General features: G+C 42.3%; 2 protein-coding genes across 2 annotated transcripts; one reads left to right on the top strand and one right to left on the bottom strand.

Annotated features, from left to right (window-relative positions):
• Positions 1-166: 166 nt before the first annotated feature.
• LOC108618767 (uncharacterized) lies at positions 167-20,978 on the top strand. Its single transcript, XM_018014898.2, has 8 exons — positions 167-1,146; positions 12,356-12,583; positions 14,646-15,060; positions 15,123-15,333; positions 15,393-16,231; positions 16,294-16,495; positions 16,887-17,955; positions 20,697-20,978. Exons 1-8 carry the CDS (start codon positions 1,114-1,116, stop codon positions 20,874-20,876), a joined length of 3,177 nt encoding a protein of 1,058 aa, XP_017870387.1. The 5' UTR covers positions 167-1,113; the 3' UTR covers positions 20,877-20,978.
• Positions 19,090-20,605, bottom strand: Corp (Companion of reaper). The gene is made up of 3 exons (XM_018014931.2): positions 20,485-20,605; positions 19,948-20,416; positions 19,090-19,884 (listed from the first exon to the last, which is right to left on the bottom strand). The coding sequence occupies exons 2-3, from the start codon at positions 20,045-20,047 to the stop codon at positions 19,349-19,351; spliced, it is 636 nt and encodes a 211-aa protein (XP_017870420.1). The 5' UTR covers positions 20,048-20,416; positions 20,485-20,605; the 3' UTR covers positions 19,090-19,348.
• Positions 20,979-20,987: the final 9 nt, after the last annotated feature.

The following is a 20,987-nucleotide window of genomic DNA, read 5'->3' as shown; positions in this document are numbered from 1 at the left end:
ATGCCTTATTCTACTACCCTGACATACTATAAAAATCTTTTTCAACTGCCGATATAAATAAAAAACTATAATATAAGGTTCATAAAATAACACTGATAACACGTCAAATTGTGAACGATAAGAAAGTTCACGAACCAAGTGGAACTGAATCAATAATGAAATTTGTAACTTTTATACTAAGCAATTTAAAAACTTCAAAAAATAAATAAACTTTGTCACACTGTTGCTTTTGCCTCTTGGCCAGCGTCCTTGCACCCGCATAACAGGTGCGACCCGTTTCAATAATTCATTTTCACCATAAATCGCCGGCTTAAGCGCATGTCCTTTGCGCTAATCGGTCGGCCGCTTGATTGACCGCCCGCACACCCATATATTCCCCCTGCCAGCCGGGCCGACAGTCTGAATGGGCCACAGCCGTCAAACTGGTTGCAACAACTTTCGTTGCGGTTGCGTCGTCGAAGAAGTTGCTCAGCTGCGAGTGGCTGCGGGCTGTCGCATTTCGAAGACAGTCAGCTTTTAAACGCGGCCAGAGTCGGTTGCTTGTCGCGCTAAATCGTCAGCAGTTATCCAATCTTTGTTGCGCTCTCTTTCCCACTTGCTCGATTCGTACCACCACGTTAAACCGTTGTTTTTCTTTACTTTTGGGAAAGGCGCGCGTGCGCTCTCGTTTGCTAAAAAGCAGAAAAAAAGCAAATAATAAGAAGAAGCAGAAGCACAAGCAGAAGGCGGCGGCGGCGGTGGCGATCGAGTGTTCTGCAAGACGAAGCGTGAAGTGCAGCCACACGTTGTTGTGTTTTTGTTTTGTTTTTGTTATTGTTGTTTTGTTTGGCATTCATATAAATACATATGTACATGCATACGTACGTACGGGCAGAAGCATGCGAATAATTTGATCCGGATCTGATCTGATCTGATCCTGAGAGGCAACACAATCTATTGCGCAAGTGGCTAAACGTATCGCTTGCAATTGCGCTCAGGTGACACCTTTACACCGTGTGCAACAATTACACCTGCCGCGGCACTCGGGAACGCGGTCATGTTCATCATTCCAATTGGAGTCGAGCATAAGAGACGCCAACTACCATAACACACGATTTCCAAAGCTGTTCCAGGATGTCGGACATTTACTATTGCAGCAACAGCCAGGTAATTCAATTCTGATATCTAACAACTTAACATTATATTTTTTAAGTCGCTTAATCACTAAACGCAACATTAATTGCCCGTCAGCTCGACCATTTAAGTTTCTGTTAAACGCTCTTCCATTCGCTTTTGTCATTTTACCTAATTGGAAATTTGCTTGACGATGTTAATTAATGAGAGACAAAAGTAAAAGTGAAATTAAAGCGCCATTCAAATATGAACTAACCATTTGTCATATTTGTAGTTCGTAATCCGATTATGCAATCGGAGTGCCTTATAATATTACAGGCCTATCGATAACAAGCTAATTTGCTCAAAAGTAACGGCACAGCACAAGTTAAAATTGTTATGTTATGCTCCAAATGCATGCGATCCGTATGCTTACCTACATACGAATGCATGTAGGTGTAAATGCATGCGTATGCGTGTGCATACATGTGATTCGTTTGCCATATGGTACCAAAACTGGGACTTTTTTTTTGCCATACAAGGGTACACTGCACATTTCTGTTACGGAATGGGACATTTGATGGCATTTTAATCAAATGTGTCAATGGTATTATAAATATATATATTACTTGTATATATAATTCCTTAAATGTATTTGTTGTTTTTTGTTTTTAATGGCACTTGATTCACGGTACTTCAATTTATCGCATTCTTTTCTTGGTACATTTTCTGGTAATTAATTTTGTTTTATTCTTTTCTTGGCACTTTTAACTTGGTATTTTTGGCACACGTTTTTTCCATCTATGGATATTTTAGTTTTTCATTCTCTTTCTTTGTATTCCTTAGTACTGTTAACAAGTTATGTTCTCATAATATTTTTACTATCAGCTTTAGAATTTTTTCTTGATTTTCTTCATTTGGGCTTCCTAAAAACCTAAAGGTACATTTTCTTGATATTTTTAATTCACGTCTACCTGTATTTGGTGCATCCTTTTGATATTATTGGTACATACATTTTCCATTAATGCCAGTGAATTTTTGTTACTATCTTTACTTCATACTGCTTTTCATTACTTTTTACTTGTTTTGGGCATTGTTTTTCAATTCTTTTCCTGATATTTTTGACAAAAGCTTTTCACTAGCTTTTTTATTTGGTATACCTTTTTACTTCATTCATTTCTCGGTACTTTAAAAAATATTTTACATAGTCTTTCCATTCATATCATGAAGGTTTTCCGTTATTGTTTTCTTACGTTGTCGTTTGTATGTCCTTTTTTCACGGTATTTCTTCTACATTATTTTTGGTACATAAGTCGTTCTGGTTAATCTAAATCTTACAATTATTTTCTTAAAATATTATTTTTGAATACGATATTTTTTCAACTTGCTACATTTTCTCGATGTTTTTTGTTATACCCGCATTTTTAATTTTTCAACTTTTACATTCATCTATTTTTGGCGTTCCCTTGCAATCCATCCTTTTCTCGATATGTGAAATATAATTCTACCCTATATTTTTTAATACGCATTTTTCTATAATTTCCTTTGGTAAATTTCATAATATTTGTGGTATGCCTTTATTTTTAAGCTTTCGACATAATTTCTCAAAATTTTTCGTTCATTATTTTTCCATCCTCTTTTGAGGATGTACTTGATAGGCCCTATTTAATTCATTGATTTCTGCTATTTTTCTTGATTTTGGTACATAATATTAACATTCTCTTTGCCATTCTGTCCTTCATATATTTTGGGTACGCCCTCTTTCAATCCCTCGGCATATATTTTCGCTATATATGCAATTGTTCCATTCTTTTTTGGTATTTTGGTACACCCTTTTTCTAGGTACGTTTTCTGTGGTATTTTTGGTACATACCGATATTTATCAAGCTGCTGCTGGCTACTGTTTATAAAAATTATGCAAATTATAAAGTTTGATCGCTGTTGGCACGCCCCGCAGTAAGCCGATGGACAACAGCCAGCAGCAGCAACAGCTACAGCAACAGCAGCAACAGCAACAGCAGCAACAACAGAAATAGCAGAAATAGCAGCAACAGCAGCAGCATCCATAAGTCAGTGAAAGTTCGTCCCGTTATAAACCAATTTGCCTTAGTAACTTACTTTTGCTGGTAACACTGCTGCTGCTGCTGCTACTATTGTTGTTGTTGTTTCTGCTCTGGGCGCATGGCCGTTTGCCGCCTCTATTTATTGTTGTTGTTGCTGTTGCTTCTGCTGTTGCTGATGAATATCAAAAGAAATCAAAAGTTTTGCTGCGTGTGTTGTTGACGTCGTTTTGTTGTTGTTGCAGATGTTGTGGCTGTTGTTGTTGCTGTTGTTATTATAATTTGCAACTATTTTAATGCAAAATTGCTGCTGTTGCTGCTGCTGCTGTTGTTTTGACAACCAACTTAATGCCCATGTCTAAAATTTGTTGTTTGTGAAATGAAGTTGGGAGAGACTTTGGCTATTGCTTTGTTTTTTTTTTCTTTTTTTTTTTTCTTTGGTTTTTGTTTGGCTTTGCCGCGGTCGGTGAGAATTTTTCCATAGCAAAATATGTCGCCGTTAACATTAACAACAATGACAGACAGCGGCAACTGAACCAAGGTTTTCACTGACCAAAAATTTCTGTTGTTGTTGCCTTCGTTTTTGTTTTCCTTCTGTTATTGTTGCAGGGCGTGCGCTGTTGCTATTGTTGTTGTTGCTATTGTTGCCTATTGAGCAATTTGCAGCCTGTGATCGGTCGCTGTAATTTAAGTCGCGATATAGATATTTGTATCTCTATGTTACATGCACACATATTTACATACACACATACTTACATACACTTATGCATATACATACATGCATGGGCAAAGCATTCCATTCAGTCTAGTCTAGACTCTAAAGACTCGCACGGCCAAAAGTGATTGCGGCGACAGCAGCAACAACAACAACAAACTCGTTTGGCTTAGAAAAAAAAAAAAAAAAAACGCAACAACTTTCAGTTGTCTGTTTAAAGCCAGTCTTATCTTGGTTTTGCCATTATATATGTATGTTGTTGGTTTTTGGTTTTGCCGCTATGTTTTTTTTTTCTTTTGCACAATCACCAAAAGCCCAGCCAGCGGCTAAGCTGACGCCATCGTCATCGCCTTAGCATAACACCCACTCTCACACCTCACACCCCACAGCTCTTATAATATCCTAAAATAACATTTGGCTACTGATTACGCTGTTTATTCAAAGCTCTTATACAAAAGCCTAAGAAATCCCAGATATTTCCCTTTTCAAATGCTCTCGTATATGTGCGCTCTTTACTCAAGGATTTGCCAACTCAAATGTGAGAGTGCGAAAGAGAGAGAGAGACACTGAGAAAGAAGAGTGAGAGTAGATTTTGCAGTTGTGTGTGTGTGTGTGTGTATTAGTGCCGCAACGTCTAGTCAGAAATTATTATTTATTTAGCTAGCCTGCAGATCAACGCGTTTTCTACTCACAATTGGCTGCCATGTGCTGCAACAGGTTCAGCAGCAACAACAAAATAAAATGTTGTTGCCATTTGCCAAATGCCACACGACAGCAGCAGCAGCGATGGCAGCGACAGCAGCAACATTAGAAAAAAAGAAAAAAAAAACTAGTAAAGTAACTGCAGCAGCTACGGAGACTAGAAAAATAATAATAGCTTGTTTGCTGTACTTATTTCTATGTACATATGTACATACATATGTATGTCTGTCTGTATGTATTAGTCATTCTCCGTTATTACTTGAGCTTTTCTATTTGAACGCAATTGACGCTTGATTCGAGTGCTAAAGTTGAGCAGCAGCTTGAGTGACCTTTCATGGCAGCTGCCGCAGCATCACAGTCTGGCCACCCGCTAAACGATCGCTAATGGCGCACACACATAAACGTGCACACTCACACAGTTGCATGAACTTTCTCTGGCTGCTGTAGAAAGAACAGCAGCACAGCAGCTTTCTGCGGCTTGTGGAGCCTACTTCGTTTTGTGGCTGGCTTGCATTTTTCTTATTTGAAAAAATGTCATTGAAATAAATTAGAAGCTAAGGCAACCGCACAATAACAGCAACAACAATAACGATAGCTCACAATAATGACAAAACCAACAAAAATCATGTGCAATTCCAAAGACTTAACAAAGACGTTGACAGCGCTGCGGCAGCGACAGCGACAGCGGCAGCGGCTGCTGGCAAAGAAAGTAGCACAATTCGTTGGTAGCGCCTGGGTTGTTTGTTCATCAGCTTTGCTGCTGTTGTAGTTGTTGTTGTTGTTGATGTCGGCTTCAAGCATTTTATGACTTTTATAAGCGGCGACGCCGCACCGCTGCCCACAGCTACGCTTGTATCTTTGCCTGTGCGTGTGTGTGTGAGAATGGATTTAAAATTGAATTTCCTTTCAATTGTGATATGTGTGCATGTGTGTGTGTGTGGCGCTGCGCCCTTTACTTTCCAATTCCGATTCGCAGTGCTTTATTATTTCTGTAGCCGCCCTATTTGCCAACTAACATTTCTCCTCTTTCGTACACAAATTTTGCTCGAGCGCAGTCGCACCGCTGAGCCTCAGCCTAGCCTTGAACTGCGTCGACGCCGACGTTGACGACGACGCAGTGCGTTGGCGTCGCTGACCATTTGGTTGTATAAATTGCGCTTTTTGGCTGTCTTGCGCGTCTTCTTCTTCGTTTGGCTTTTCCTGCTGCAATCGTGTGCAAAAACTAATGAACTTTTGTTTAATTTAACAATGCAAAATTTGGCAGCGGAAATTAAAATTCATGTTTGGGTGGCGAGCAATCCATTAAAAGATTGGGTACAACCTTGACTTGTTTCCAGACGTCATGTACACACACACACGCACACACACACACGCACACACACACACACACACATACATATAATTTACGTGAATAAATGTGTGTGTCGAACTCTGTTTTTCTGGATAACAATTAAATAATGGATTGCTTTTAATTGATTGATTTCTATAGGTACCATACTATTACTTACGTATGTATATACATATACATACATACATATGTGTATATGTATGTATTCCATTACCATTTAAGCTCTTTCCAGTTGCAGCACACACACACATTTACATACATATGCACTTCAGCATTTAGCTGATATATGAGAGTAGAATACAGCCTTTGAGCTTTTACTCTTATACTTTGTCTATAATTAACAATTGCAGCCACAACAACAACTACTGAAAGAGAATAAAGAACGGTTATTATCTTTCTCTGTCCTCTGCCTTGGGCATTAGGCAGTTCACCGTTGAAGGTGTTTGTAGAAAAGAGAGACCTATATTAATTATTGCGCCTTCTTTTTCATGCAATTTGGCCTGCAAAGCGCTGCGCAAATTAAGCGCGTTGTCCTTTGTCGAGAGTGACGTCATATTCTACAGGCTTAACGTGTTGAATAAACAAATTTTGTATATATAAATATGTCTGTTTTACAATTAGTTTTTTAAGAAGTGAATCAAATAAACCTAAGATTTAACATCATGTGCATAACTGAAATTAGACCATTTAATATTATAGTTACTGCGCACATTGCATTTGCACATGCAGCAAATGTTAAAGTAACCTAAAGTAACCTTTTTTGGAGATAGGTGATTTTGCTGTTCTACTTTTCACATACACACGCACACACACATACATACATGCATACGTATGCATATGTATGTTTATATTTATATGCAAATAAGTGGCGACTAATTTAACGTGCTTAGGCTCGTGAATTCCAATTGGAATTCAAGCAGCATATTTTGTTTGGGAATTCAGCTTAGCTCTCAATGTATAAGAGTGATCTTTGCTATATGATCTGTTTAATATGCGCTGGCCATAACTGGCGAATTCAATGAACTTTGTATGCTAATTATATATGTATATTTTTTTTTTCGTTTGTATGTAGATCATTTGCCTATAAGAATCTTTCTTATAAGCTTTTCCACCCACCGAATCTCGTGCCACATTCTGAATGATAAACAGTGAAATAGTAAGATGAATGTTGAGAAAGCGCCCGTCGGCATTTCAATTAATTGTGTTTAGAGTTTATTTTAGCATTTTTCTTATTTGTTGCTGCTGCTGTTGTTGTTGTTGTGGGTGAAGAACTTTCTACTTCATTTGAATGCAAAGGCAAATCCGTGAGAGACCTCCAAAAGGCAGACGAGGCCAAAGCGTCGATGAGCAGCTTGTTGCATTGCATTTTGATTTGCCATATACGAATATACATATATATACATATATGTATTTGTATGTATGTATACATGTGTGTGACTGTATGTGGGTGTCCGTTGGCCATGCCCAGTTCAGTTAGCTTTGCATGAGTCAGTTTTCTAGTTTTAGCACACACACCCAAAATCCAATTGGAAAAATCAAAGTTTCTTTTGGTTGTTTTCTTTGTGTTTGTTGTTTCTGTTTCGCGCTTTGCTGATGCCTTCCAGTCACGTCGAACGGCTCCAGCCCCAATTTCAATTACGCACGTCGCATTTGGGGGCGTGGCAGCAGACAGGCAGACATGCTAAAGCCGCTGCAACTGTGTGCACTGTGCAACATTTTTGGCGCTTTCGCCATTTGGGGTCGCCGTTATTAATTCGTCACGATTGGAGTGGCAGCTGCAACAAGCAGCGAGCGGCTACGTCAGCTGTTTGCTTAAAGGGAAATTAAAGAAAAGCTGTCACTGCCACAGCTGCCGCACGTGGCAAACTGCTGTTGCCTCTTCACGATTTCCGTTTTGATGCACTTTCCAATGGGAATCCAGTTAGAGCTGCGCGGCTGACAAATCGAAGCTGTGATTAACGATAGCTGAAATGACAGCATATCGATAAATTTAATTCGAAAACTTTTACAAAAAAAGAAAAAAAAAAAAAAAACAATTGAGTAACGAAAATTGACTCAAGTTTAAGTGAAACGATAACTGCAAATTTCGATATACATGAATATCGATAACCTCAGTAATTGTTGAGGAATCACTTGCTATTTGTACTTATAATATTTAAATAACTTTAATATCTGGCAGCATACCGACGGCTGATATTAAAGATTGTACTATTATAGGCATCGTTTATCGAGTTATCGAATAAGAATAGAGATAATCTTGTATACCAGCTTTGACTAATAATTGCAATTTAGAAAAAAATTAAATTAAATTAATCGATAGCTGTAAAGCCCTCAACCTATTATCGAAAGTCTTTCCTTACAAAACTCGTTCGACATGGCTTACCCGAATCTAGTCAGAATTGACATCTACTCTACTCCAATATTTTCTACTCTAATCTTTTCTAGTTTACCCTACTCTACTAAATTCTTCTCTCTTCGTTTACCTTACCCAACTCTATTCTTTTCTACTTCAATATTTTCTACTTTACGCTTCTAGTTTTCCTAATTCTTCTTTCCCTCTACTCTAGTTTCTTCTTCTTTACTTCTCTCTATCCTCTCTTTATAAAATTTAAAAACGAATCATGAATAATAATGTATTCCAGTTGAGCTCGTTCAAGATCTGCGTAAAATTAACCTAGTCTGATTTTGGACTTTAATTAAATTTATTTCTCATCTTCTTCTTCTTCTTAAAAATTGCTCATAAATACTCCAAAGTGTGGTTACCTCTCAACAAGCAAATTCCAATCCAACTATTTTTAGCTTGATGCGAAACTCTTTTCTTTTCCTCTTATGTTTCATCTTCGTTTTGTGACTCTTCTTCTTCTCTTCCTCTACTTCATTCATTCAACTTCATTTTCTATTCATTTGCTTATTCTCTCACATCTTATCTTCTTATTTCTTTCTCTATTAGAAATATTTTGTGTAATGACAACAAAGTTCAAAATATTTATAAACATATATGGAATAGAGTATGAAAGTCTTTAGTTTTTAAATAAAATAAAAGTTAATAACTAGCTAACAATATTATATAATAATATAATAATAGCTGTGACTATTTGGTATAAATCATCTATATCAAATTAGTCGAAAATCCTCTTATCTAATTATTCATCTCGCCTTCAGCTTCATTTGAGCCAATTAATTAAGCCAAATACCAAAAGTTTACGAAGTATTATTAATTGAATCGTTGCCTTATACATGCCATCGTTGCCATATAACATATATATATATACGTATATACATACATAAGTATATACAGATGCAAACTTCTGATTTCCGCATTAAATTGAGCCAAGCTCAAAGCTCTTATATTTAACAATTAAAATTTGATGAGATTTTTAATAGATTTTTTTTTTTTTTCATTTATAATTATGTATAATTTGTGTTTTTCTTTCTTTGGTAAAAGTATTACATAATCTATAATTAATTTATGCAGTTTTCACACTCAATCACGAAAGTGAAATGAGTATATTGGCTTTGTGCAATATCCGTCCGTCTGTCCATCTGTCCGTATGAATGCAAAACATTTGTATTTGAAATTTGTAACATTGTAATTATAAAGTGTCAAGGCTTTCTCGATTTGTTCACTAGGGGCGTGGCTAATCGCCTGTTCATGTAACTTGGAAATCCCAGAAAGTTGAAATTTTGAATATATACTCGAATCAATATGATATCGCAGATATAATTCAGGTAATTCAGTTAAAACTGTATTTTCGACATTTTTAGAGGTAAAAACGAGTATATATAGTGTATATTGTATATATGTATATCTTAAATTATATTTTAATGTCTTTCACTCCGTAAAGCGAATCACGAACATATTTGGATTGATTCACCTACCGATTATGAATAAAAGATCCAAGATATTTGCATTCCCATTAAGAGTGTAAGAGAAAAACAATAGTCCATCGATTGCATAATATTCATTCAGTCGTTCCAAAAACAGCTTAATATACATATTCAAATATCAATATTTTGCGATTGCTAGTTCTAACTGTAAACATTTACCCTGACCCCAATTAGCTTATATCTATACATAAATACTATTCTAAATGAAAATACAAATTATAAGTATGACATAATTCGAAATATGAGATATAAATCAATGAAAATCCAAGTAAAACTGCTTCAAATGAGGCTCCTCGATTAGAAGATTTCCTGAGCTCTACAAATAATTGATATTTCAATCATTCTTCGCTTCTTTTCTGCATACACACACATTGTGTGATATATGAAATCAATGTTGTATAAAATGGTCATGGATATATATAAAATTTAGAATCTATATTTATAAATAGCCTTGTAGATGTAAGAGATATATTTTTATGATGATTGTTATGTTCTTTTTATCGATAACACTGAAAAGGGAATAGTTATCGACTATATGAAATAAGCTTGGTATGCGCGTGTATGTATAAAGACCTCAATCGAAATTTCAAGAGCTAGAGTCTTGCAGGTTCTGAGAATGAAACGTTCAAACGCAGGGACAAGTGGAAAGACAGGCAGACAGGACTAAATATACTCAGGTCGTTGCCCTTATTATGCATATATATACGTATACCACGTTTCCTTCTGTCTGTCACATACATTTTAGCAAAATCATCATGCTCTGCTTCCCATTAACAATGGGTTCCAGGGTATACAATTATATATATTTTGATTTCGTATATAGAATTTCGTTAGCGCATTGAAATTGTTGCTTTGGCAGCATTATTTGAAGAAGAAAATAATGCAACTTTCGTTTGTGGCATGGGGAGGTCATACTGCAATAGCTCTTGCACCCACTGCCCACTCCCCTCCCCCCTCCTCATCCTCCTCCTCTCTTTGGCCATTTGACAACAAGGAGCGGGCTGTGAAAGTGCAGCGTGCAATAGAGTTCAAAAGACTTAGGCCACGAACTCGTTTGCCATTGACAAGTGTCATTGGGAGACGAAGCCAAAGCCGAAGCCGAAGCAGAAGAAGAAGAAGGCGAAGGCGAAGAAGAAGAAGCGCAATTCGAATCGCTTGCAATATTTGTCGCCATTGCAGTTACCGTTGTTGTTGTTGTTGCTGCTGCTGTTGTTGTTGTTGTTGTTGTTGTTTGTCTGGTTCCTCAGCGAAAGCGAATTTTTGTGCCAACTGCAGTCAAAAATGCAAAGCCAAGGCGAAAGAAGAAGAAGAAGAAAAAAAACAGTAAAATAAAAATGCGGCAGCGTCGTCAGCGAAATGAAAGTGTTTTGTTTTTGCTTGTTTTTTTTTTTATATATTTCTTCTCATCCATGTTGTTGTTGTTGTTAGTGGTGGCGGTGGTGGTGTCCCCCAAAAGACGATACGGCAACTCTGCAGCGCGAATACACAGTGGGCGACAGCAGTAAACAATTCCCACGGCTTCAGATGCATGCATAAATAAATATGAATATGCGGGAATTTACATGTTTTGTTGTTGCTTTTATTTTATTATATTTAGTTTCTTCTTTTATCAACATTAATTAGTTAGCTGGCTTAAATATGAAATTTTTAGAGTTGAAGTATGTTGGGTGCTCCACGGTGCGGCGGCAACATGTTGCGATCAAACATGTTTATAAGCTGCATTCATGCTGGCGCGTGTGTGCATCTGTGCATGTGTGTGTGTGTGTGGATTTTAATGAATTTTCCTAATTAGTCTTGTGAAAGAAAAGCGAAAACGAAACGTGGCATAGGTTGTTGCTGCCGCTGCCACTGCCGCTGCCACTTTTGGTGTCGCTCGGGCATTGTTGATACGAAATTTTGATAGCAACACATAACATGAGACAAAGTAAAAGTTGCCGAATCGAAAATAAAAGTTCAGCAGCAGCGACGGCAGCGACGCCGAAATATGTTAATATGTGCATATGTATAGATGTATGTGTGTGTGTGTGTGTGTGTGGGTAAACGAAAAGATGAGCAAGGGAAACGCAGCCGCAACTTTCTTTCTTTTTGGCGCCAGCGTCGCTGCCGATGTCGCCTCAGGGCGCTGATCGCTTGACATTGGCTTCGTTTATGGGCCATCATAGCTGGAGTCGAATGTACATGCATACATACACACATATGTATGTATGTAAGTGTGTGTATGTGTTTATGTATATTTCTTATGTTTGTAATCTTTTGGCATGCTAACTGAAATACAAACAGCACGCACGCACTCACACACGCACTCACACACACACACACACATACACATACGCATAGGCTAACTGGAGCAGTTGTCTTAAGGTTGAGCTTGAGTCATGGCTTTAACGAACCCGAACCCGTTGGCCAAACGGTCGTCCGGTTGGAGTGTTAAATTTGTACAATTAGCACCTGTTGGCCGCGTGCATGCTATCGCCATTACCAGATCTGTAAATTTACTATGTTATAAATGTTTTTTTTTTATTTTTAAATTTGGTTTTTGTCATTTTGCAGATCAAAAAATCTCGCGATGCGGACAAAAATATTGGCGGCAGCAATTCGGCGGCAACAACAGTAACAAACACATCAGGAACAGCAGTGGCAGCAACAGCAGCAGCAGCGGACAAAAGGAACAGCAGCAGCAACAGCAACAACAACAACAACAATTGCAGCAACAATCGAAATAGCAGCAAAGACAAAAGCAAGGAGATGCAAACAAATGGCGGCAAATCCAATTGGAAGGTAATTAAACTGAAATGTAATCAAATATATACATACATAGTTAATATGTTGGCACGTGTGTGTGTGTGTGTATATATATGTATATATACATACATACAACTTCGTTTGCGCAATGAAGTGCAATAATTAAAGAGAAGAAAAGCCCAAAGCTGCAAAAGAAAGAAGGAAACAAGCGTGAGTGAGAGTGCGTGTGTGTGTGTGTGTGTGTGTGTGTGAGGTAACATGAGTTGCTTGCACGTGCGCGCTCTCTGCTCCCGTTATGCGGCCGAGTGACTTTTGACTAACTCCTCTGACTGACATTAATAAGCGAGCTCGAGTGAGTGAAGTGGTGGAAGAGTGCGACAGAGATGGCTAGAGACAGAGAGAGTGGCGAGTGCTGCGGCGGCTGCTGCTGCTGCCGCTTTGCAATTGCAACAGACAAATGCAAATGGCGCTAATAAGTTAACCCAAAACATACAAACACATACCATATTATTATCATGTATGTGTATGTGTGTGTGTGTGTGAATCTCTTAATGTGCGACATGGTCAATAAACGCAGATGTTGATTATGAAATGAGGAAACCATTTACGCACTCTCTTAGCGCGCAAAGTTTAATTACATTTTTGTGCTTGTTGTTGCTCATTTAGTTTATTATTGTTATGTGCGCATGTGTATGTGGAGCTTCATATCTACATACGTTGTGCACGCGTCTGACGGTGGCGGTGGCGATGACGATGTCGATGGCAGCAGCGGCATCAGCGGCTTCAGCGGCAGCATCACGCAGAGAAAAGTAGGCCGCACCGCGACCTGTTTACCGCCAGCGGTCCAGCCTGTCCCGGCGCGGCCCGGCTCGGCCCTCTCGTCGTGTCAGACGCTATATTATTTTGCTTAGCTTGCGTTTTAATTAATTTTCTAAATTGTGTTTATGTGCATAGACTGTGTTTGTATGTTCTCTGTACCGTAGCACATTCACAATTGCAACATAACCGACCGCATGGATTCCCCCTCACTCTCTCTCTCTCTCTCTCTGACTCTTTCTCTTAAATATAGTCCGTTTTGAACATTATGAACCAATTGTGATGCAAGTAGCTCAGCTTATTATGCAGGCGCTGCCGGCCTTTTGATTCTCGAATGTTGCCAAGTAGTTTCAATTATTCGGTGTGGCATGCAGGCGCTGCCAGCCTCTGGATGCACATTTAACATTGTGAACAGTTGACGAGCTTCTTATACAGGTACTGTCAGGTTTGTAATCCTTGTCTGTTGCCAGTTGACTGCAATTCAACAATGTCGTTTGCATCCGCCTCACGTAGTGCGCTATTTCAAGTTATGGCAGTTGGAAAATCTTATTATGCAGGCGCTGGCAATCTGTGGATCCTTTAACGTTGCCGGATAGTTGTAATTTATCAGTGTCGCCTGCACACTCCCACACAGAGTACGCTATTTGAAAATTTGAGCTAAATTAACTAAATGAAATAAATGGCAGTTAGACAATCTGATTATACCAGCAATTCATACTTGTCGTTCCCATTCATCATTGTCGCCTACATCCTCCTCTCGTAATTGTAACATAATTATATGCTTGGTTAGTGATGGCAGTTAGACAATTTTATTAGGCAGGCGCTGCCAGCCTACGGATCCTTAAAAGTTGCCAGATAGTTGTACTTAAGCGCCTATCGTTTTCAAACAAGATTCAACTGCAAACAGGCAAATTGGTTCCGTAATTATTTTGCGAAAAATGAAATTTAAAGCGAGGCGTCGCTTCCTTGGTTTTTGCTGCATGCAAATATTGCGTTTGCAGTGCATTTGCATGTGCCGCAGCAAAGTGAACAGCATAAAATTCCAACAATTATTAACGCGCTCAAGTGCATTCATTCATTACCAAGGCACTTGGCACTTGGCGTGTTTTGGCGTTCGTTTCGTTGGTTGATTTAACGGCATGATTTGGCGCAAAATCAGCGTGTTTAATTTTAAGGCGCTTTTGTGGTCATTGACCAGTCGTCCGTGGCCGCTGGAAATCTTGCCGCCGGCTTATAGTCATGTCACTAATTGCGAGTAAATAACAATTTTGTCTGCTCTTAGGGCCTCGTCCAAAGCAATCCCAATCCCAATGGCAATGGCAATGGTACAACAGTTGCCTCTCAGCCGCCCAAGGTATTCCACAACACACGCTGCACGCGACACCATAAGCCCCATCATTCTCACAGCAATGGCAACGGACTTGTGCCGGCTGGAGTGGGGGCTGGCGCTGGAGCGGATCAGCTGCACCAGGCACAGCAGCAACAGCAACAGCAACAGCATCACCTGCACATGCACAGCCACAGTCACACGCATGCGCATCATGGACTGCGCCGCAAGTCCGAGTCCGTGCTGTCCACCGACTCGGACATACGGTTCACACGTCGCAAGCTGGGCGACAGCCAGAAGTGCGGATGCGCTGTGATAGCCGGCTTCCTCATCGCTCTGCTGGTGGCCGGCGCCTTTGTATACGTGGGCTGTGAGTAACCAAGCCAAGCCAGGTCAAGCGAGTGCCTCAGCTAATGTGACCTTCCATTGCAGACACTTACTTCCGGCCGGAGCCGTTGCCGGATCGCGTGTTCCGCGGCAAGTTCATGGTGCTCAACGACAAGTGGAGCATGGAGCTGGCCAATCAGAACTCGCTGCGCTTCCAGCACAAGGCACGTGACTATCGGGAACGCATCAATCTGACGCTGCGGCGCTCGGATCTGCGCGAAGCCTATGAAGGCAGCGAGATTCTGGCCTTGGATGGGTAAGAGATCAGCTTGAACTACCTGAGCGGATATCCCATACAAATGTATTCCTTTGCAGAAGCGAGGACAACAACAATATTGTGGTCCACTTCAATATGATATTCGATCCGTATGCGGGCCTCGTCAGCAGCGGGGAGCTGCTGGCCTTGTTCCACGAGGAGCTGAGCGATCCGCACAGGCGACACTTCGCCAACATGACGGTGGACGTGGCGAGCGTGACCATTAAGGAGACAACTGGACTAATCGAGGAGCCCATCATGTCCAGCTCGCCGCTGGGCGGGCACGACGAGACCACGGAGCCCACCAGCACCACACCACGACCACAGCCGCGCCGCTGTGAGCCGCTGCAGCTGAACTACTGCCGCAACGTGGGCTACAACGTGACTACCTATCCGAATCTGCTGGGGCATGCCACCTACGAGCAGGTGGTGGACGATGTCATTGTGTTCCGCGAACTGGTCGACGGCGAGTGCTTCCGCGAGGCCTACGACTTCGTCTGCCGCCTGCTGCAGCCGCCCTGCGAGTCCCACGGCATCACCCAGGAGCCGACGCCCGGTGCCATTTGCCGCGAGTACTGTGAGGCGTTCATGGCCGGCTGTGGCGGCCGGTTGCCTGCCCGCTTCCGCCAGCACTTCGACTGCGAACGCTTCCCGGAGTCGACGGGCACCCAATCCTGCCAGCAGAAGCCGCACTGCGTGGGCGACATGCAGAGCAATGTGCAGAGTCCGCGCCTCTGCGACGGCTATGCCGACTGCCCAGATCTGTCCGATGAGCGCAGCTGCGCCTTTTGCGCTCCCAATGCCCTCTACTGTGGACGTGGGCGTGCCTGTGTGCCGCGCAAGGCGCGATGCGATGGCAAGGCCGACTGCCCGGACGGCGCTGATGAAAAGGATTGCCGTAAGTTGCTGCTGCGGCAAATTGTTGATAATCTAGCTAAGCTTGTGTCTGGTTCCTTGCAGTTTCGATAGCTCCATTGGCCGCGGATCTCTTGCAGCCGGAGCCTTATGTACCCTATCTGCCGCGCTTCCATGCCGCTGGCTATGCTGTCTTCTCCGAGAAGGGCATTGTTGGCAAGCTGTGCGCTGAGGGTCTAGAAGGTGATGCCAAGCTGGTGGTACGTCAGACCGTCTCGGAATCCCTATGTAAATCGCTGGGCTATGAGTGAGTGCAACCATTTGAATGTTTAATTCCTGCAATACAATTGTATGCGCTTGTCTGGCAACATCATTAACACCCTGACGAGCTGGCACGGCTATATTTTCATTTAAATATTTAAATTTAACGGCCAGGTGGCAGCACCATGAACTTTAACTGCGAAGCCATAGCCTGATTGGCGAGCTGGCAAGGCTTATTTTAATTTAAATATTTAAATTTAACCATCAGGTGGCAAGGTCAAGATCCAGGACTGCAAAGCCATTGTCTGACTGGCTAGCTGGCAAAGCCACATTTAAATTTAACGATTAGGTGGCAAATCCTTAAATGAAAATATCAATTTGAAAATTGGAATTTAAGCTTCTTATTAATTTCTTCAACTAATCTTTTTTTTTGGCAGATCTGTGGAAATTTTTGATGTGCAAAATGACACCGAACAGTTGTCGGACTACGTGCGCGTCTTAGACCCGCATGCGCCGGAGATTAGCTTCATACGCACCCACTGTCCCAAGAGACAAGTGCTCTATGTGGGCTGTGGCGATCTGCGCTGCGGCGTGCAGTCGGCACTGCCCAATGCGAAGCAGCATCTTTCGCTGCCCAAGATGGCAGCGCCAGGCGACTGGCCGTGGCTGGTGGCGCTGTTCCGCGAGGATATTCACGTCTGCGACGGCACGCTCATCTCGCCGGACTGGGTACTGACCACGGAGAGTTGCTTCCAGGGTCAGCCGAGGGCCACCTGGATGGCCATCGTGGGCGCAGTGCGTCTGTCGGCGAAAGCGCCGTGGACACAGCGACGTCGCATCATTGGCATGATCAAAAGCCCCGTTGAGGGCTCCACGGCAGCGTTGGTGCGCCTGGAGACGCCGGTCAGCTTCTCAGATCACGTGCGGCCCATTTGCCTGCCCGACGCACTGCAGCGGCAGCAGCAGCAAACGCCGATGCAACGGCGCGCCTATGTCCCAGTGGCCGAGCGCTTGGAAGCGCCAGTTGCATCACACTCGCAGCGCCGTCTGGCCCAGGAGACGCAACAGTTCTTCCTGATACCCTCGCAGCAGGAGCAGCCAGAGAGTTCGGATGCCAGCACCGAGGAGCATGAAGAAGACATTGGCTATGACTATCTAATGGCCGAGGCCGCCGCCTCCCAAATGCCACGTGCCGAGGCACTGCAACAGTTGCCGGATGGAGCGGATCATCGGGCACAGCTGGCCGCCTATCCGCTGCCAGACAGCGCCCCACAGGTCAACTACTACGGCCAATCCTCCGCCTCGCAGGCGTCCAAAGTTACAAAGCCACCCAGTGCACCGGAGGAAATCTGGACGAACTGCAACACCCTCGGCTGGTCCCGCCAGCGCGATCATCTGCAGCGGGTCCAGCTCAAGATCGGGGACATGGCGCCCTGCGAAAACATCTCCATAACGACGGTCAACTCCATGTGCATGGAGGCCACCTACCAGAAATACGACTGCACGGTAAGTGCTACAGAGAAACCTCATACAGAAATAGTTATACAGTAGCATTCGACTATAACGACTCCGCCTATACTGCCCGTATGTTCTGATCCCTAGACAAACTTGTTTGGGCTAACTTATATGGTTACAGCGTCTTCCGGTTATAACGACGGTCCCTTGGCCATGCATCCATTTATTTTAATGCCCGCCCACGAAGTGCAAAGAGAGTATATTGAGGGTTTTGCAGTCCATTCGGTCGTTCGTAGTAGTTGCATGCATTATACAATTTCGAATATATCGTCTCATGTCATGTTGAGATCTGTTCGCTACGTCTATTGGGGAAGATGCAAATCAGGGGAAAATAACTCATAATGAGATTTGGATGACTATCAATATATGTATACATATATATGGATAATTAACAATAACGTCCCTAACGTAGCCACCAAGCCTTTCCTAGGTGTGACTTTGTCGGCTGCTAATACCGAATCTGGATATATAGTCATTCTCTTGGATCTTCCAGCGCGCTCATGGCTTTCCTCTACTTCGTTGTATCCGTATAAAACATAGCTACAGCTGGAGTTGACGCTCAACCTTGACTTCACCTAACCATCCCTTGTCGTACAGTTCGCACAGCTCGGCATTCCACCTAATGTTAGAGATATTACCAGATATTGCTCCCTCGAAGAGCAACTACTTCTAACCAGACTAGTCCAGACTTCTGCACTATGGAGTGTCGAGTGCCTTTTAGAGTTTTCTGTTTCGTCGTATAGCTCCACCAGCTTCAAATAGGCATCGATTGGGTCCTTCTGTCCACCTGTTGAGAGACTTCAGCTTGTCGTTATAGTTGAAGAGCTAGAAACATATGTGAGATGTGTTCTATTTTTGCTCTTCTCCTTGGGAAATTGTGAAAAGCCAATCAAGAATTTACTAAAATTTATAACCGAGATCAATAGTGGTAGTTGATTTACAGTTGATCTACTCTACACTCTGCTCGATCTATTAATTATATAATCCGCCCCTTTGGCCGTAATACAGCTGGAGTTCCGATTGCTTCTGGCTATAGGTATAAGGGCCCGATTCAAGTCTTATATTTTGTCTGTAAAGAACTTTAACTTAATTGACTGACTAATAGGGATTATATACATACATATCTATCTTTATGGGTTTATATTTATTAATTTATTTTATGCTTTATTATCCATATTTATTATTTAATTTCATATTTTTCAATGTTGCATTCCATTATGTATATGTATATGTATGTACGAGTATACATATGTACATACATATGTATGTATGTATATGCTTGGAACCGTAACCTTAATGTTAAATGTAAAAAAAAAAAAAAATTCAAGATTTTCTATATACAATTTCGTCCTGGTTGAGGGGACAGACTAGTTGCTTCTTTGGCTTAGATGCGTATGGAGCGCTTTGCCGTTGCTAGGAGGGATGTAGTGGGGCCAGCGCTGGGAGCCGATCGTCGCGAACTGTTGGCCAGCTGAAGACGCATTCGCTTGGGTTCCGCTTGTGGCTCCGGCTGTTCCGGCCGGAGTCGACGTAGTGTCCCGGACGTTGCTTGTGGTTGCCGTTGCTGGAGATAGCGACTCTGTTGACGCACTGCAGCAGCCAGAGCGCTGCCGGGCAGAGCGCCGATAAAGCAATTCTGACGATGCACTGGTACCGCCTCATAATCCGCCGTAGGATCAGCTCCAGCTTCAGATCGAGGATGGGCATCGACTAAGTCACCCGTGGAGCGCCGTCGCTTGACGGGCTCGAGGAGGGCACGGCGCAGCCTTTGCCAGTTGATGCGCAGCTGGAACAGCAGCTCCGGGCAGGGGAACAAAACCAGAAAGTACTCCAACAGGTGTTTCTCGAACTCATAGCCCTGGCCATTGGTCAGCATCAGGCCTGCCCGCTGCGTCTCGGGTATGTGGAAGCGAGCACAGACTGTGGGAATCGAGGAAATTCATTTAACTTGGATGGGAAAGAGGAAAAAGGAAACTAATTTACCTTGGCTAATGATTTCCTCGTAGCTGCTGCCCGCGTCGCAGATGATGAAGCTCACTTCGCCTCGATAGCTGATCTTCAGGCAGTTTTTTATATCCAACATGGTGAAATTCGTTAATGACGCCTGCGCTGCGCGTTTAACTGTTAATTCCTTCTTCCTCTTCTCCTTTTGCTACTAATACTGAATGAGTCTTCGTTCCGTTCACTTGCACTGCCGACGCTCGAATAAACGGGGCTTTGGCGCGCGCTATCGTCTTTTATATGCACATCAGCAGGCAAGAGCGAGATGGAGAAAGGGAGAGAGCCTGTTCGATCTAGCACTGCAGCTGCGGCCTGGGTGCAAATTGTTTTTGTCTTCTGCTTTTTCTCCTATCCTATTGAGTAGGTAAGAGAGCACGCATTGTCCAGGGATGTTTCTAGCATTTGCTATTTGTGTGTGTGTGCGCGCGCGCTCGTGCTATTCTGCATTTGACTTGCATGCGGGAAAGAGATAGAGCATATTTCGCCTTGTTATTGTATTGTTGATATGGCATTACTCACATTTTATATTTTGTTTTGTTTTGCTTTTGTGCTTGTTGCTGAACGCGTCGCTGCATGTCGCGATTGTCATGTGACGTCACAATAGTCGGAAACAGGGTGTTGCGTGCTAAGTTTATTTATGTAAATACATACATACATACATACATATGTATCTACATATGGCTAAATGATGTAATTTAATTATTTATGAAATAATTTTGATACACTTGCAGCAAGAGGAATATTCCGGCGCGCCCGTCCAATGCCTCATACCGGGCACCAATCAATGGGCACTCATTGGCGTCTCCTCCTGGCGCATCGCTTGCGGACCGACGGGTGTGGAGCGGCCGCGCATGTATGACAAGATTGCCTCCAATGCGGATTGGATACGGGAGACAGTGAATGCGGCGTAGGCGCACCAGGCGGCATCATATCATAATTATTGTAAAAAAGAATGGATAAACTAACGTGTATTATGTAAAAAGCAAGAAGAAGCAACCTTAATCATAACTTAATTGCATGTT

The sequence above is a fragment of the Drosophila arizonae genome, chromosome X (assembly GCF_054131065.1).
Source record: "Drosophila arizonae isolate 15081-1271.41 chromosome X, UAZ_ARI_1.0, whole genome shotgun sequence".
Taxonomy (NCBI): Eukaryota; Metazoa; Arthropoda; class Insecta; order Diptera; family Drosophilidae; genus Drosophila; species Drosophila arizonae.
Note: the sequence above shows the minus strand (reverse complement) of the source record. Positions and strands in the feature narration are given on the sequence as shown.